Source organism: Ochotona curzoniae, unplaced genomic scaffold (assembly GCF_017591425.1).
Source record: "Ochotona curzoniae isolate NIBS_2020 unplaced genomic scaffold, NIBS_Ocur_1.0 patch435, whole genome shotgun sequence".
NCBI classification, from domain to species: Eukaryota; Metazoa; Chordata; class Mammalia; order Lagomorpha; family Ochotonidae; genus Ochotona; species Ochotona curzoniae.
In genome coordinates this window covers 138,595-155,366 of record NW_024467012.1, presented here as the reverse complement: position 1 = coordinate 155,366, position 16,772 = coordinate 138,595, and the positions used below count along the sequence as shown (strand labels likewise).

General features: G+C 42.9%; 1 protein-coding gene across 3 annotated transcripts in view; it reads left to right on the top strand.

Annotated features, from left to right (window-relative positions):
• Window positions 1-13,982, top strand: part of LOC121167960 (dynein heavy chain 3, axonemal-like) — a 119,389-nt gene extending 105,407 nt beyond the window's left edge. For all 3 annotated transcript variants that reach the window (XM_040997684.1, XM_040997686.1, XM_040997685.1), the window contains exons 54-61: window positions 2,388-2,632; window positions 4,103-4,219; window positions 7,301-7,455; window positions 8,597-8,764; window positions 9,474-9,616; window positions 11,333-11,537; window positions 12,177-12,314; window positions 13,629-13,982. In XM_040997684.1, the coding sequence (XP_040853618.1) occupies window positions 2,388-2,632; window positions 4,103-4,219; window positions 7,301-7,455; window positions 8,597-8,764; window positions 9,474-9,616; window positions 11,333-11,537; window positions 12,177-12,314; window positions 13,629-13,982 (1,525 nt within the window). The remainder of the gene's footprint in view (window positions 1-2,387; window positions 2,633-4,102; window positions 4,220-7,300; window positions 7,456-8,596; window positions 8,765-9,473; window positions 9,617-11,332; window positions 11,538-12,176; window positions 12,315-13,628) is intronic.
• Window positions 13,983-16,772: the final 2,790 nt, after the last annotated feature.

The window sequence follows — 16,772 nt, the reverse complement described above, 5'->3', positions numbered from 1 at the left end:
GCAGCAGGAACATCTATAGAAGCAGAGGTGCACCAAGGATAACCAAGGAGTCACCCTGTGATGCTCATGTTTGTGCTGTGAGAAGTGTTGGAGGAAGTGTTAGGAGATATATCTTAAAGATCAACAAATTTGATTTTTAAAAACTGTTATTAATCTGAAAAAAGAATCCCACTTGGAGTCCTGGTCACATTTGCCATATCTCTATTCTCTAGTTCCCAACCTCCACGGAATTGCAATCATTGTTGAAATCAGTATTTGGTTTTGTGTATTTTAAAGCCAAGCAAGGCTAGACCCCAGTTTGCGCGTTGACAGAGTAATGAGATGAACCAGGTAGTCTGTTTAACCCCTCTCAACATAAACATCAGGTTTCTCTTATTCCAGGCCAAGGGTCAGCAGATTATGACCCACGGACAAATTCCAGCCTATCACCTGTTTTAGGCACAACGTTTAGGCTGATTTTTAAATGGGTGAAAAGAATATATTAAAGAATAATATTTTGCAGCACATGAAAATTAGATCAAGTTGAAACCTCATATGTTCGTAAATGTTATTAGAAAGCATTTATGTTTATTTGTCTACTATCTGTGGCTGCTTTTATGCTGTAAGCGGTTGCAACAGAGACCATGTAGGTCTAAAATATTTACTTTTAGTTCCTTTACAGGAAAATTCTGCAGACGACTATTCTGGGCAACAAAGCTTGCTAGCTGTTTTCATTTTAGTCATGTCTGCCTGAAAATAGGAACGTGTATGGTACTTATTTACAAATTCAAATTGAACCACTGTTGATTTATATTCATATAAGACTTCCAAAGGAAAGAATTTAAGAAAAGCTCAATTGTTGCAAGAATTCTGTATGGTTTTCAGTGGATTCATTAACCATCAAAATGACATAGTTAAGAAAAAAAAAATATGCTTGCTGACATTTAAGGTCTCCTAAAATATGACCCTAACCCAAAAGTCACAAATTCAAGTCCCCAGAGAGGTCAGTCATATAAAAATGAATAAAGAAGTTTGGGGGCAAAGAAATGATCCACTTGCCACAGTGCAACTCCAGTCCGCATGGGTAGTTAGCTCATAGGGAATAGTGGGACCACAGTGAGCTGGGAGCACGTGCCCTAAAAGGAAGAACACTTAATATGAACCAACTGTTGCATGCAGGAATGCAGGCTACTTGAGAGCAGATTTTCTGATGATTTTAAAGGGATCACAGGAATCTAGAATTTTAAAAGAATGTCCTAGATTTTTAAAGGCTGTAGACTGTTAAAAATTGACAACTATTTAAAAAAATGTTACAGCACCCTTGTGTCCAATTGGCGTAAGCCCAGTATCACGCACCCATATGCGGGCTGAAATCGGGCCTTATGCTACCAATTTATGATCTCTTCTCTCCCCTCTCAGACTCTTTCCCTTGTCCAACAAAACAGTAAACAAAACAGGGTGTCATTATAGAACAACCAGGACTTGAATTGGTACTTCAGAATGGGATGCAGGCATCACGTTAAGCAGTGGCTTAACGTGCTATTCCACAGTGCCAGGCCCAACTTTTGTAATTTAAATTGAAAATTGTCCATATTCTCAAGGCTCACTTCAAATATCTTGTTTATGACAGGTGTTAGCCCATTTTTTTCTAAAGGTCCAGATTATATGCTAAACTCTGCAGATCATGTGCCTGTTCCAACTGTTCAACTCTGTCATGGCACGGAGAACGCTGCCATAGACAACTTATACATGAAGAATCATGGTGTTCCAATAAAAGTATTTATAAAAAATGGGATGGACTGGATTGCGCTCCCTGGCTATAATTTGGCAACTTTTGCTCTGCCACATCCTGGCTGTCTCTGAGGCATTGAAACATCTTCTTCCTTTCGCCCCCTTTCAGCCTTTAATTTTCTTCCCTTCCAGTATTTTATAAATCCTTGTGCTATAGCATCCCATGGACTTGTCTTTTATTTATTGCCTGATTCCCATTTCCTCTCTTGCAACAGGGCTATGAGTAGCTGGAAGCTAAAAACAATGTTGTGTTCACTTCTGTCCTTGTGGTGTATAGTGCTTTGCCCATAATGGATGCTAAGAAGGTCTGAAAGGGCAGAAATCAGGGGCTGAAGAGCAGGGGTTTTGAAGTCAGAGAATTCCAAACTCATGGCATGTCCTTGCAAAGCTTCACCTGACCTCTGTATGTCCCCATTTCCTCACTGACGAATGTGGGTAGTTAAAGAGGATAAAAGTGCATAGCTAAGAGGAACAAGGGAACTGAGAGGACAGACACCAAATTCTTAGTATGGGTTTTGCATTTAGTATGCTTAATATATGGTAGTTGGTATTGTCTGTTAGTATTTTTCAATATAACATTCCATTGCTATAAATATTTGAGTCCTTTGTTCTTCCAGGCTGTGGTTAACCAGCTATCCATCAGAGAAATTTCCAGTCAGCATTCTCCAGAATGGGATCAAAATGACCAATGAGCCCCCCAAAGGGCTTCGGGCCAACCTGCTTCGCTCCTACCTCAATGATCCCATCTCAGACCCTGTGTTTTTCCAAAGCTGTGCAAAACCAGTGATGTGGCAAAAGCTGTTGTTTGGCCTTTGCTTCTTTCATGCTGTCGTTCAGGAAAGAAGAAACTTCGGACCCCTAGGTAAGCCATGACATTGTACCTGAGCAAGTTTTATATGTGTGTGTTCAGTTTTGCATTCAGATATGGTTGTTGGTAAAAATACAATATAAGTATGTTCTTTGTAGTATATTTGAGATATATTTAGACTATGTATACCTGAAATCAAGATTGTGCTGAGTGTCCTGCATTTTTTATTTGCTAAACCTGACCTATAACCAGGTCAGTGCCAATGTCAGGAAAACCAGAGGTCCCCTAATTGCTAAAGTCACATGATTATGGGAAGATGGAGGCACTTTCCTTTGGCATATATCTGCCTGCTCAGGCACAAAGACTCTTCTCCAGGGAGTTGTCACCAAGCGATTTATAATCTCACAGGTAGTTCTCTTTACATATGCATAATAATGGAAGAAACATACCTGGGACACTTGTGCTGCTTCTATCTATCTATCTATCTATCTATCACCGCTCTATGGCCTAACTTGTAACTTGATATTTTTTTAGAGCAGATTATCAAATTGCCAAATAAAAATCCCAAGTGTTAGGTGAAAGCACTTGTTCTCTTACCTGTAGACTGATTGTTCAGTAGCTTTCAGTTGACCGCATCAGTGAATTCTTACCAGATTGGTTGGTTGGATAACAGGATTCTTCCTGGCTATCTTCTTCCTGCCTTCTACCTCTGTACCCTAGCCCCCAGTTACCTCCAAGAAGCACTCTCCACTGAGCATTGAGGATGAGATAGCCCTCAGGGGAATGCTCCTGTGCAACTACATTTCATAATCACATCCTCCACCACCATTCTTTTGTCCATGTCAGACCTCTAGAAGTTCATACAAACAGTTTGCCTCACAGCCAGTTGTGCCATGGTTGCCAGCACACACCGTTTACTATATGTGGGCTATGTTTTTCATTTGAATGTGAATGTTTAGAAAGAAATGAAACCCTGTATAGGTCACAGGTTCCACTATAGCCATCATGCATGGTTCCCATCTTTATATCACTTGTCTGGCCACCATGTGCATTTATCATTATACTATTGGAAATGTACATTTAAGTGTCTTTAAGGCTGGCCATCCATCTCTCCCATGAGCCCATGGAGGCAAATTCTCAAAATTAGCTTATTTCTGTTGTTTAGTCATAACAACTGCTCCGTAGCTATGCTTTGGTGTTATTTTTGGAACTCTATGAATTACCACAGTATTCTAGCCAGGCTGAAAAATTCTCATTCCATAAATCCCAAGATGTTAACATCTCTGTTAACGAATGGAGAGACCCATTGGAAATTGATTTTGGAATGTATGTTTTCTCAGGCAGAATGGCTCCCATGTTGGCAATAAACGTCAAGGCTAATAGTTGGCCTGATGCATGATCAACTTCACACAGCTGAAAAAGGCTCTTGATCCATAATGATTCTTAACTCCACTGGCTCGGTGTCTGAGTGAAATTTAAAAGCTCTCAGCACCAATACCTCTAATTCTTTTCTGTCTCATGTAGGTTGGAACATTCCTTATGAATTCAACGAATCTGACCTAAGGATTAGTATGCGACAGATTCAGATGTTTCTCAATGATTACAAGGAAGTGCCATTTGATGCCCTGACCTACCTAACAGGTAATTATGAGAGGAACTTGGCTGCTGTAAATTTCTAGTGTCATATACCAGTATCATGCTCTTCTTTTCCTGACTCCTCTCACTCATTCAGCAAACATTGAGCTCTTAGAAATGTTGGTTGTCATACTAGATACTGTAAAAATAAAACACAAAAAATAAACAAGACAAGTAGGACATTCTCCATATGTCCAGGTAGTCATATTCTACAAAGGCAGAAAAATATAAAGAAATAAATGATGCTGAGAGTGACAAGTTCAACAAGAAAAACATTTATAAAATAAAAAGACAGCACAATCCATTAAAGCATGGAATGGATGGGCAATGGTTATGAGAAACTTCATGATGATATGAAATGAGTTTTAAAGGATAAGTAGGAATTTTACATATAGAAGAAGAAACGGGGGTGAGCATAGAGGTGGGAATGGTAGTTAACTGTTGAGCATTTAAAAAAATTAACCAGCACCCTTTTATTAGTCATGTAAGACTCTTTTTAAAAGGTATAAGGCACATCTGGCCACTTGGGGAATTTTCACTCTTGCTATAAAAAACAGATATGTAGACATTTGCCATGACAGCTAAGACACCACTAGGGCTGCGCGTGTCCCATGTTGGAGTAGCCATGTTGGATTCCTGGATCCTGATTCTAGCTTCTTGCTAATGCATCCCCGTGGTGGCAGCAGGTTATGGATCAAGTGTTGAGTCCCTCCCACCCAGGTAGCACACTAAGATTGAGACTCCTGACTTTTGCCTAATTCTGGCTGTTGCAAGTGCATGGGGAGTGAACCGGCAGCTGGGAGATCTCTATTCATCTGTCTATTTCTTCCAAATAGATTAATGGAAACAAATTTTAAATAGGCATGAATGTATCTATAAAGAAATGGAACTTTCCTTCAACATTAAGCTAAATCCATTCTCTGAAGGAAAATTTGCTGAAGAAGGAATGGACCTTGTAATATCGCTGTGTGTGATTTATCCTCACTCAGGGTCCCTCTTAGATGCCCTCTAGCACTGCCTTGCTGACTTTTAGGGAAAGGAAGACCATTCCTCCTTTAATATTATAGTTCAAGGGGCCCGGCGGTGTGGCCTAGCGGCTAAAGTCCTCACTTTGAATGCACTGGGATCCCACAGGGGTCCCAGTTCTAATCCCGGCAGCCCCACTTCCCATCCAGCTCCCTGCTTGTGGCCTGGGAAAGCAGTCGAGGAAGGCCCAAAGCCTTGGGATCCTGCACCTGTGTGGGAAACCTGGAAGAAGTTTCTGGCTCCTGGTGTTGCGGTCACTTGGGGAATGAATCTTCAGACGAAAGATATTGTCTCTCCCTCTCTGTATATCTGACTTTGCAGTAAAAACAAATCTTGGGCCCGGCGGCCTGGCCTAGTGGCTAAAGTCCTCACCTTGAACGCCCTGGGATCCCATATGGTCGCCGGTTCTAATCCCAGCAGCTCCACTTCCCATCCAGCTCCCTGCTTGTGGCCTGGGAAAGCAGTCGAGGACAGCCCAAAGCCTTGGGACCCTGCACCCGTGTGGGAGACCCGGAAGAGGTTCCTGGTTCTCAGCTTCGAATTGGCATAGTACTGGCCGTTGCGGCTCACTTGGGGAGTGAACCATCAGACGGAAGATCTTCCTCTCTGTCTCTCCTCCTCTCTGTATATCTGACTTTGTAATAAAAATAAATAAAAATCTTTAAAAAAAATATTATAGGGCCTGGCACGGTGGCGCAAGTGGTTAAAGGTCCTCGCCTTGCACGCCCGGGATCCCATATGGGCGCCGGTTCTAATCCCGGCAGCCCCGCTTCCCTTCCAGTTCCCTACCTGTGGCCTGGGAAAGCAGTCGAGAACGGCCCAAAGCTTTGGGAACCTGCACCCGCGTGGGAGACCCGGAAGAGGCTCCTGGCTTCGGATCGGCATAGTATCGGCCCGTTGTGCTCACTTGAGGAGTGAATCATCGGACGGAGGATCTTCCTCTCTGTCTCTCCTCTCTGTATATCCGCCTTTCCAATGAAAAAATAATAAAAATAAATCTTTAAAAAAAAATATTATAGTTCAAGTACTGTCACAACAGCTGAAACAAGCTGCAGAGTTCAGTCCAAACTTTGCTAAAGACCAGAGACATCAGCAAAGAGAGCTTCACATATCTAATTGGTTTGGCTCAAGTTAAGCAGCTTGTCTAGGGCTCAAACAGAACAGCTTCCTGTTGGTTCTTTACTTCTCTCTTAACTGGATACAAGCAATCCTCTAAGACATGGAGACACTTCCAAGTCAGAACCAAGGGAAGTCGAGATTCCTTGTCTGCCCCGCTCCCAAGTTGGGTCTTACGTCTTGCCTCCTGTGTGTAGATCTGCCTCTTTGGGAATGGTTCAAGCCTACCCTTTAGGGAACCCTGGTTCCTGTGCACATGCACACTTTTTTTTTTTCCTCCTTGCACACTTAGGGTGTTGACTTGCAAATTCCAGGCCTGACCTACATACACAAATACTATGAAATCCTGACCAGGTAGGCATGTCATAGGGTTGATGAGCTGAATGTTACATCATCTCCAAAAATTGTTTTCTGGAAATCTGAATGTAGAAGCTTCAACCTCAGAGAATACTGTTTCAGTGATGAGAGGTTCGTGAGGTGAGGAAAGTCATATGCCAAAGCACTGGATATAGGATGACCTCAATTTCCTGATGTGTGTGTGGTCACACTTGTAACTAATTGGATACTTTCTATGTTCTAAATGTCATACTAGATGCTTTATAAGCATCACCTCACATGGTTTTAGCCACAGACTTACAAGCTGAATTCTGCAATTATCTCAATTTTTTGGCCAGTGAAAAGCTGCTCTTAAGTGACAGAGCTGGAACTGTGTTATATCAAAGTCCTTACTCTAAACAACAATTTTTTTGTAAAGCCTTTTATATGTAAGTGCCTATATACCCAAAAATGCCTAGAATATGCCTAAATATTAGTAGTTGTCAACTATAAAATTCCAAAAAGGCCGTCTCATCCCCAACTAAGCAAGACTACAGCAACTCTGCATCCTGGCAAAGTTTGCTGTGACCTTCCCTCGCCTGAACTTGTTCCTCTCTTGGTTGTCCCCAGGGGAATGTAATTACGGAGGCAGAGTGACTGATGACAAAGACAGGCGTCTCCTGCTGTCTCTTCTGTCCATGTTCTACTGCAAGGAAATCGAGCAGGACTATTACTACCTTGCTCCTGGAGACACCTACTACATCCCTCAGCACGGCTCCTACCAGGTGAAGGGGTGGGGAGATTCTGTCTCATACTGTAAGAGGAGCTCTGTGGTCTCCATCAGGTTATGGGCTACTGTGTCGTTAAGGAGAGTACCATAGCCTTGGGCTCCCTAGTTTGGGTCCCTAAATTAATCCCCGCATTCCTGAATGCCCACGGGACAGACACTGGTACTGTTTAATGAAATCTGGGTTACTTTAAAATACAAGGTCTTTAAAATACAAGGTCCATGGAATTTGGAGAAGAAGCACAGTTAAGATGAAGTTTTGGTAGTGAATAGGTTAGAAGTTAATGCTTGAAAGGAAAGGCTCATAAAATAGGATAAGGACTAATAGTATGACACAGCAGGTTCAGCTCTCCACCTGCAGTGGGTTTGAGTTCAAGTCCCAGTTGCTCCATTTCCACTCCATCTCTCTGCTAACGAGCTCGGGAAAGCAGCAGAGGATGGCTCAGGTGCTTGGGCCCTTGCCACTCAAGTGGGAATTCTGGGTTCCCAGATTTGTCCTGACCCAGCCACAGCTGTTGTGATCATTTGGGGAATTAACCAGTAAGATATAAAATCTCTATGTATGTGTGTATGTTTCCTTTTCCTCTCTATATAACCCTGACTTTCAAACAGATAAATCCTTGAACTTTGAAAAAAAGAGAGGGGTGGGAAGGGAGACAGAATACTTATTGTATAGGAGAATGAGAAGCAGAAGATGAAAACAAATCTGAATGAAGGTGAAATTGACCCCTTGTTATATGCCAAAACTTTATTCCATTATAACTGCATTTGGCTTCCCAATGACAAATAAGGAAACTGATGTCCCAGTTAACCATCTCAAGCTTACAGTTAGTCTGCTATGGGGCCAGGATCCAAGCCTGGATCCAAGTGCTACTTGACTTCACAACCAGGAGTGCTGGTAGATCAGAGAAGTCTGGGGTGGTGGGAAGGAAATGTGCAGCCCTAACCACTCTCCCACTCCCTTCCCTGAAAACTGCCTGAGGAAGAGCTCAGGACACATTTGCCTATCCTGGGTGGGTATGCAGAGAAGTGGCTGTGACACTGTGATTCTTGTTTGGGTTGGGACTAGCTAAGTCCTGATCATGTGGGAGGCTCCTGGGACCCTATGCCTGTGTCAACTGAAGATTTCCTTTTTTCAGTCTTACCTTGAGTATCTCAGGACCCTTCCCATCACAGCCCACCCAGAAGTGTTTGGCCTCCATGAGAATGCCGACATCACCAAGGACAACCAGGAAACCAACCAGCTCTTTCAAGGAGTGCTGCTGACGCTCCCCAGGCAATCAGGAGGGGGTGGCAAGTCACCTCAGGTAACCGACTTGGAGCAAGGCATCAGTCAGCCTTCTGGAAGTTTCCCAACTTGTGGGCACCCAGAATTGTGGACAATGACCAAGAAGGCAGAAACAAAGAATCCTGGCTAACCCCTGGGGGACGCAGTGCTTCTGGCCCACCATTGCCTTATAACCTTCATGATTTATTCCCCTAAAATACTTCAAAACTAGTTCTATTTTGCTTTGAAGCTTTTATTGGGGTCATGCAGTGGGGTGTGGGGGACTGCATAATAGAACCATTACATGGAAAGTCACTGTCATTTCCATAAAGTCATGATAGTCACAAAAGAAAATGAAAGTGAAATAGTTTATGAAATTCTTCTCAGATGCTGCTGCTGGTCAAAGCCTCTGAGCTGAGGCCTTGCTGGCTCTTGTTCTGCCAGTGTTGTGTTCTTCCCTGTAGCTATTTGCTTGATCAAGAACCCCCCACCTGCCCCTTAGGCTTTTCCAACAGTGAAAATAAGCATTTTCACTTTCTGGGGCAAGGAGGGATATTCTCCCTAAGGATGTTCCTACTGCACCTCTTACCCTGAAAGGCAAAACTAGCTTCTCTGGGGAGAGTTGTCAGGAGAGCCAAGCAGAATATGTTTACAAAAGATACATGCTCACCACTTTAAGTTCACCCACACCAAGCCACAAGCCTGCAAGTCTTATTTCTCATTTTTATCTCTACTGCCTGCGCTTGAAGGAAGTGGTTGAGGAGCTGGCCCAGGACATACTCTCCAAGCTTCCCAAAGACTTTGACCTGGAAGACATCATGAAGCTATACCCAGTGATCTATGAGGAATCTATGAACACAGTCCTAAGACAGGAGCTCATCAGATTCAACAGGTGGGCTGGATGTCCTTGTCTTGACCCTGGGGGTTGAGGGTGTGGCTGTAATGGACTGTGGTGGAGATGGAGGCTTGATAAGGGGTCAGTATGCAGAGGAAGTGGTTTGCTCAACCTACCAGGAAGAGAGATAAATAGGGCAGTTCCCAACATGTGTTGGCTCACAGTTAAGCTACTCCTATTCATTTTCTCCCATTCATTCATATTCATGACACCTGTAAACCAATGCTAAGCAGAGGCTAATGGTAAAAGTTGTTATCAGAGCCATATACACTGAGCCTTTAGTGCCAGACAAGGGAGTCCTTGCACTATATGTGGTTCTCATTCAGACCACACTGCTTTGCTGAAGAGAAAACTCATCTTGGTGTGTGGGGGCATGGTGCTCCATCTTCTAGATACTGGGCCTAGTGGCTTCCTCCTCTGCTACCCTGTCTCCCTTGTGGCTATTCAAAGTCTTACTGGGCAATTGCGGGGCCTCCACACTAGCCTTTCACTACATTACAGTACACGAGAACAAGGGTAACAGCAATCTTATTTTCCAGTGATGGTCAAGAGTAATCACCATATGCAATACTCTGATGTTTTCTCCTCACCGTCTTTCCTTGCCTGCTCTTCCATCCAGGAAACTCCTTTTCTTGCCTTTGATTCTTCTTGTGTCCCTTCAGTTGAGATTCTGTGTGTCTTCAGAGATGACAGGCTTTCTCTGCTGGCAGATTCTCTGGCATCCTCAGGTGAATTCCCTCAGGGCTTGGCTGAACTTCAGAACACAGAGGCCAGAAAGGCAGATGATCTTGGCCTCTGCTCGGATGCCCTTCAGTTGCCTCTTCATGGGTGCACACCTCATGGTCTATAAAAAGAATAACTCTGGCAGTGTGCACCAAAAAGCCCTAACACTGTGTGTGTTCTCTGACCCAGAAATACATTCAGTAAGCAAATAATTAGAAATTTGCTCAAAGTTTGATATCATTGCTATTTATAATGACAGCAGTATAGAAATTATACATTCCAACAGTAGGGAGACATTAAAATAAGATGCTTTGTAGCATTAAAAAGGATAATTTAGGTGTTTAGTTATTAAGTTGGAAAGATTCCTTACATGTTAAGAGAAATATTTTTAAAAGTTAATATGTAGCATGATCCTACTTAAAAAATAATTTCTGCTTACAACAAAAAATTTTACATTGTTTTAAAGTTATATTTAGGTAGTAAGGGAGTGAGTGACTTAATTTTTCCTCAATTAATTATTGTTCACTAATTTTATGACCCTTTTAAAGGAGGGAGTGAAAGGAGTCAGTACTTGGAGTCAGTATTTTTGAGTAAGAAAAGGCTGCTGAAAGGGCAGACTTTGGGTACAGATATTAAGACCTAACCTGGGATGCCCACATTCACCTGTCAGAAAACCCGATTCCAGTCTTCTCTTCACTCCCAACTCCAGCTTCATGGTAATGCCCTGGGAGTCACTAGCCAATGGCTCCAGTACTTGGGTCCTTGCCAGACTCGGGAGAGTTCCTATTTCCTAGTCTCAGCCTAGTTCAGCCCTGTTGTGGGCATCTGGGGAGAGAACCCGTAGATAGAAGATCTCTGTCTGTCTCTGTCCCTTTTTCATTATGTGAGTTTCTCTCTCTTATTCTGCATTTCAAATAGAAATTAACAGAGGAGAGAAAAGGACAGTGTCCACAAGAGAACCCGTCTCAGCCAGCTCCTTTTTTCTTGCAGGCTCACCAAAGTGGTTCGCACAAGCCTCATCAATCTCGGACGAGCCATCAAAGGTCAGGTTTTGATGTCCTCAGAACTGGAGGAAGTCTTCAACAGCATGCTTGTGGGGAAAGTTCCAGCCATGTGGGCAGCCAAATCCTACCCATCACTGAAGCCGCTGGGGGGTTATGTGGCTGACCTGCTAGCCCGCTTGGCCTTCTTCCAGGTACCTAGGAGTCAGGGCAACTGGGGCATTTGGCATGCTCATTCAGGTGAAGACTACATTCTAAAATGACAAATCAGAGGCAAGGGGGATAGGAAAGGCAGCCATATAGCATCCCGGACCTAGCACTTGGTCCTTGTCTTCCCTGGGTGCAGGTGGGAGACTTATCAAAGTCCCTAGCAAGACAGGGGCAAGAACCAGAATAAATATCATAAACCAGTGGCTCTTGGGCCAGTAGGTGGTTTGGCTACCTGGCAATTTAAAATCTTCGAGTTAGCGTGTAAACACTTGATTTCTACATATAAGAATTCAAATGCTTTTCAAGCAATAAATAAATACATAAAACCATGGGTCTACATTCTTGCATGGTAGCTGTTTCTGGAGGTGAGTATAAATCTTCAGACAAGATTTATAACTCCCCACCACTCTCTGTTATGCCCCTGAGCCCAGCTTGCACCTGTGCTTGTCTTAAACTAGAAATAATATTTCTTCTTGTCAAAAGAGGGAAGAGAGTAGCTAAACTAAGAGGGCTCTGCCTGTTTGAAAAAACTGAGAAAAGCTTATTTCTTGCTGGAACTCACATTACCTGACTTGGAACTATCTTTGAAGTGTTCTTAATTTTTGATTTTTGTGGCTCTCCAGGAATGGATTGACATGGGGCCACCTGCAGTCTTTTGGATCTCTGGATTCTACTTCACACAATCCTTTCTGACCGGTGTCTCCCAGAATTATGCCCGGAAATACACCATCCCCATTGACCACATTGGATTTGAGTTTGAGGTAGGGGTGCTTTGGATTAGGCCAACTTTGATAAAGCAGTGTTACCCATTTCCTTCTAAGTTCATACAATAGGATGTTAAGGCCCAAGTGCTTCTCAGTTGGTAAAGATGGTCATATTCAGGATGGCTTAGAGGCTCCCAGAAGCTTCCTGCAGGATCAGAGGAGTCCCAAGGCTTTGTCTTTGTATATATAAGAAAGAATCTTTCCAAAGAAAAATGAAAACATCTACCCATGCTATCTATTCAACATGGCAGACTCTTCATCTGGAAGTAGGCTAATGCCCTTGGGTCATCCTTTGCTTAGGGTACAGTTAAAAGAAAGGATAACATTCAATTATCACTGTGCCCATATATGGGAGGGAGTGAGACTACTATACAGTGTGGTAGGATCCTAAAATTCTATGTATAGATCATTTAAAATCTAGTCTAGAGATTACTAGCTGGTGACCGGATGTCTTAATTTATGAATGAACTGGACAGGACATGGAGGACTATATCAAGACAAAATGAATATCATAATAAAACAAAAATAACTAAGAGACCCTAAAAACACACCTATTAAAATCAATAGAGGAATCTATATGGTAATGAGTATTGAGTAATACACAAAAATTAGGGGAGGCATTTGGCGTATTGATTTACGCATGCTTGGGATAAGCTGTTTTCTGGCTCACCAGAATCTCTACCAGTCCCCGTGTCTTATCCCTAGTCCACTGTCTGCTTTTACATGAAGGATTCATCACTTTTGAACTTGAACAGTAGTATGATGGAACTCACTGATATGAGATCATCGAATCACTTTTTTTATTTCCAGGAGTTTTCTTGTGTGTTTTCTTTTTTTTTTTTTTTTTTTTTTTTGAGCTGGCTGTGGGTTGGTGGTTTCAAATTGAACTCCAGATGAGCCTTTTAAATCTCAGAAATCAACAGAAAGTATAATTCAAGGCTTTATCTCTCCCATTCCCATCCTCAGCCTACCTCTGAACCTGAATCTAACTTTGTAAATCAGGTCCCAAAAGGAGGGGATTATGCAAGTTCACCAAGCTTGTTACAATGAATGTAGCCTATGGGGTCCTACTTTAGTTCATTCTCCATGCTCACCTTATAGACAGATGGTTGGCATACTGAATAAGAGTCAGGCCTGGCCCACATACCACAGCCAGAGAGATTACCCCAGAAGCTCCCTTGTCCTTGGAGATGCCTCCTGAAACAGATATAGCAACCAGGTTCTACTTTGGGAATTAGATTCTAACCCCCTAACACTGCCCTGGGTAGGAAAATGGTGGGGAATGGAACTCATAGCTTTCTACTTTTCCAGGTAACCACACAAGAAACAGTCATGGAGAATAGCCCAGAAGATGGGGCATACATCAAAGGGCTCTTCCTGGAAGGTGCTCGTTGGGACAGGAAAACTAAGCAGATTGGGGAGTCACTCCCCAAAATCCTGTATGACCCACTGCCTATCATTTGGCTGAAACCAGGGAAGAGTGCATTTTTTCTGCACGAGAACATTTACGTGTGTCCTGTCTACAAAACCAGTGCCCGAAGGGGCATGCTCTCTACTACTGGCCACTCCACCAACTATGTCCTCTCCATTGAGCTCCCTACAAATCTGCCCCAAAAGCACTGGATAAACCGAGGAGTGGCCTCTCTCTGTCAGCTAGATAACTGATGACAAACAGTAAAAGGCATTTCATGTTCAACTACAGACTAGCTTGCTTTTCTTGAGTCACATGACATGATCACACCAATGATAATGATGAATACATTGTTAGAGAAGGTAATACCCCCAAAGAGAGTAGCTACCAAAGCAGAATTTAACATCAGCAGTGAGACTCTTCAGTGTGGACCAGTGGTCATTTGACTCCATTCCCTTGAGGTGTATTTTCCCGTTATTTAGCTGTAATTGTCATTGTACTTCCATTACATCTCTCCTAGTTGAGCTACGTGGTGTACCATTAGGCGGCTTGTGAAGGCTCTTGATATCCTTGACAAGTACTCACAACCATCTTATGAATTATCATGATCTCCAGATTGCAAAAACTTAGAGGTTTAAAAACCATTAAGTGCAAAGTTCTACAACTTGTCAATGATAGCACAGGGATCCAGCTGCTTTTCTACTAACCTACACAGATGGGCTGGAATTTCAGCAACAAAGGAGAAGCATGCCTGCTGCCCATATACCGGGTCAGCACTCATGCCTAGGCCTCTAGTTATCTAACTTCGCCCTGAGTAGTGGGAATGATGGTCTCAACCGCTGGAGGTTCAGCTTGCCTAAGATGCCCTATCTCTATCAGATTACAGAACTAGTTTTGAATTGAGGTCTGTCTGGCTCATGAACTTAAGCATTTTTTTACTGCCATATGCTGCCTTCCTGCCAAAGCCTTGGCTATGCTTTCAATTCCTGGAGTCAGCTGGAAGAGAGTCCTGAGGGAGCAAATTCTCGAAGAAGCCCTAGGTGGCTTCTTTCAGGACATGCCATTGTCGTCCCCTTACAGTTGGGAAAAAACATGAGACTATTTGAGAATCTTAATGTGTCTTGGCCTGGCTTCTCTGTCTCTTTATGAGGAAAGATGTCCTGACTAAGGGCCTTTGATTTTTTTTTTCCTAAATGCGAGAAGATTCTCTGAACCAAATAAACATGTTCAGAAAATTTCACTTTGTTTCATTATGACGCCTTCTCATTGAGGACTCTGAATTTTTGAGATCAGCAAACCATCCATGTGATGTGAGAGGTAAAGCAGAAGGGGAGGTTCTCCCAGTCCTGCTGGGGCCATGAAAAGACAGTGAGGAGTCAGTCTTCTTCAGTTCAAAGCAGGTAGCTTAATTATTTTTTTTTTCTAGGAATCAGTTTTTCCAGTGGTGTTAAAAAATCAGAACAGATAACTGGAACTACTATATTGTTCCAAGTAAGATTATCAGTCATATGAAGTGGAAAGAAGGTTGGGATCCCAAATACCTGAATTGTGGACTGGTAGGTGAAAAGAGCTGGCAGGGTGGAGGTTGGCTAAAAGAACAACTAAATTTTAATTGCAGTTATCTAGCCCCAGTTCAAAAAGCTGAGGGAGGCAGGGATGTCTCATTCCTTGGAGGTCGAGGGACAGAATGTTTTTGTATGATGGATTGAACTTTTGTAATTTAAAAAATTTCCTCCACTTTGAAAAGAGAACTTGCCCTAAATTTAAGGTCATTTTCTGTTGGGGCAAATGTGGTAATATCTCCTCCTGGGAAAAGCAATATGCTCGTCAGAAATCATGGTGAGTTAGAGGCTGGAGTCCTGAGGCAGAGATGGCCAGAGATCAGCTTGGTGAGGAACTGCAGGCTCCTTCTATAAATAGCTCAGCAGATGACATCGGACAAACCTTGTCACCATGCTATTCCTTTCTCTTTAAAAATCTAGCTGTTGAGCAGTTACATTCATTCCTTGTCAGCATTCAAAGAAAACTGCACTGATAGAAAGGTCGCAGGGAAGGCAGGTTCTGCCTTTTAAAAGCGGAAGATGGGGGGTTTTATAGTTCGTGTGAAAGACAGAAGGAAATGCTATTAAAAACAAAACATGGAGTGGGAATTGTGGCACAGTGGTTGATTCTAGTTGGGACGTTGGCATCCTCTGCTTCCAGTCTAGCTTTCTGAAGACATGCATCCTGGGAAACAAGTGACAGCTCTAATATGTGGGTCTCTGCCACTCATGTGCAAGATGCAGATAGCATTCTAAGGTTTCAGCCTCACCCAGCTATGACTACTCTGGGCTTTCTGTTGTTCTAGCTTTAAATATATAAAGACTTAAAAAAAAAACAGGTTAGTGAAAGATTTGATAATAAATTAACTATATGTTTTTGTGTAGTAGTATATGCACCTTTGCAAAGGAAATACAATAAAATGCACATGTGGTAAGATTACTTGCTTGTATCAAAAGGCTAGCCAGCAACCAGATGGATCTCCACCATGGAGGAATTTGGGTAATGGTGACCACTACTCCCAGTAGAGTGATACAGGCCTTGCACAGTGTCACTTTGAGAGGTTAGCATGGGGTACAGGTGTTAAAATGTCCTTGGGCCGTCTGTATCCCATGTCCAAATATCTGGGTTCGAGTCCCACCTCTGTTTCTGATCCAGCTTCCTGCTAGTTGCACCCTTGGAGGCAGCAGATGATGGCCCAAGTAATTGGGTTCCTGCCACCCACATAGGAGACCCACCTTGAGTTCTTAGCTCCTGGCTTCAGTCTGGCACAGCTCCAAACTTTTTGGGGGCATGTGGGAAGTGAACTATTGGATGGTAGATATCTGTCTCCCTGCCTTTCAAATAGAAGACATTTAAAAATCCATCTTGAGTTAATTAGAGAGGCATCATGGAGATGAGCAAGCCATGTCTCCTTTTATCCAGAACAATCAGTTTTTCCTCCAGTGTAGGAACAGATCGCTGTTCTACTGGCTGACCACCAGATAAAGTAGTCGGCTTGACTT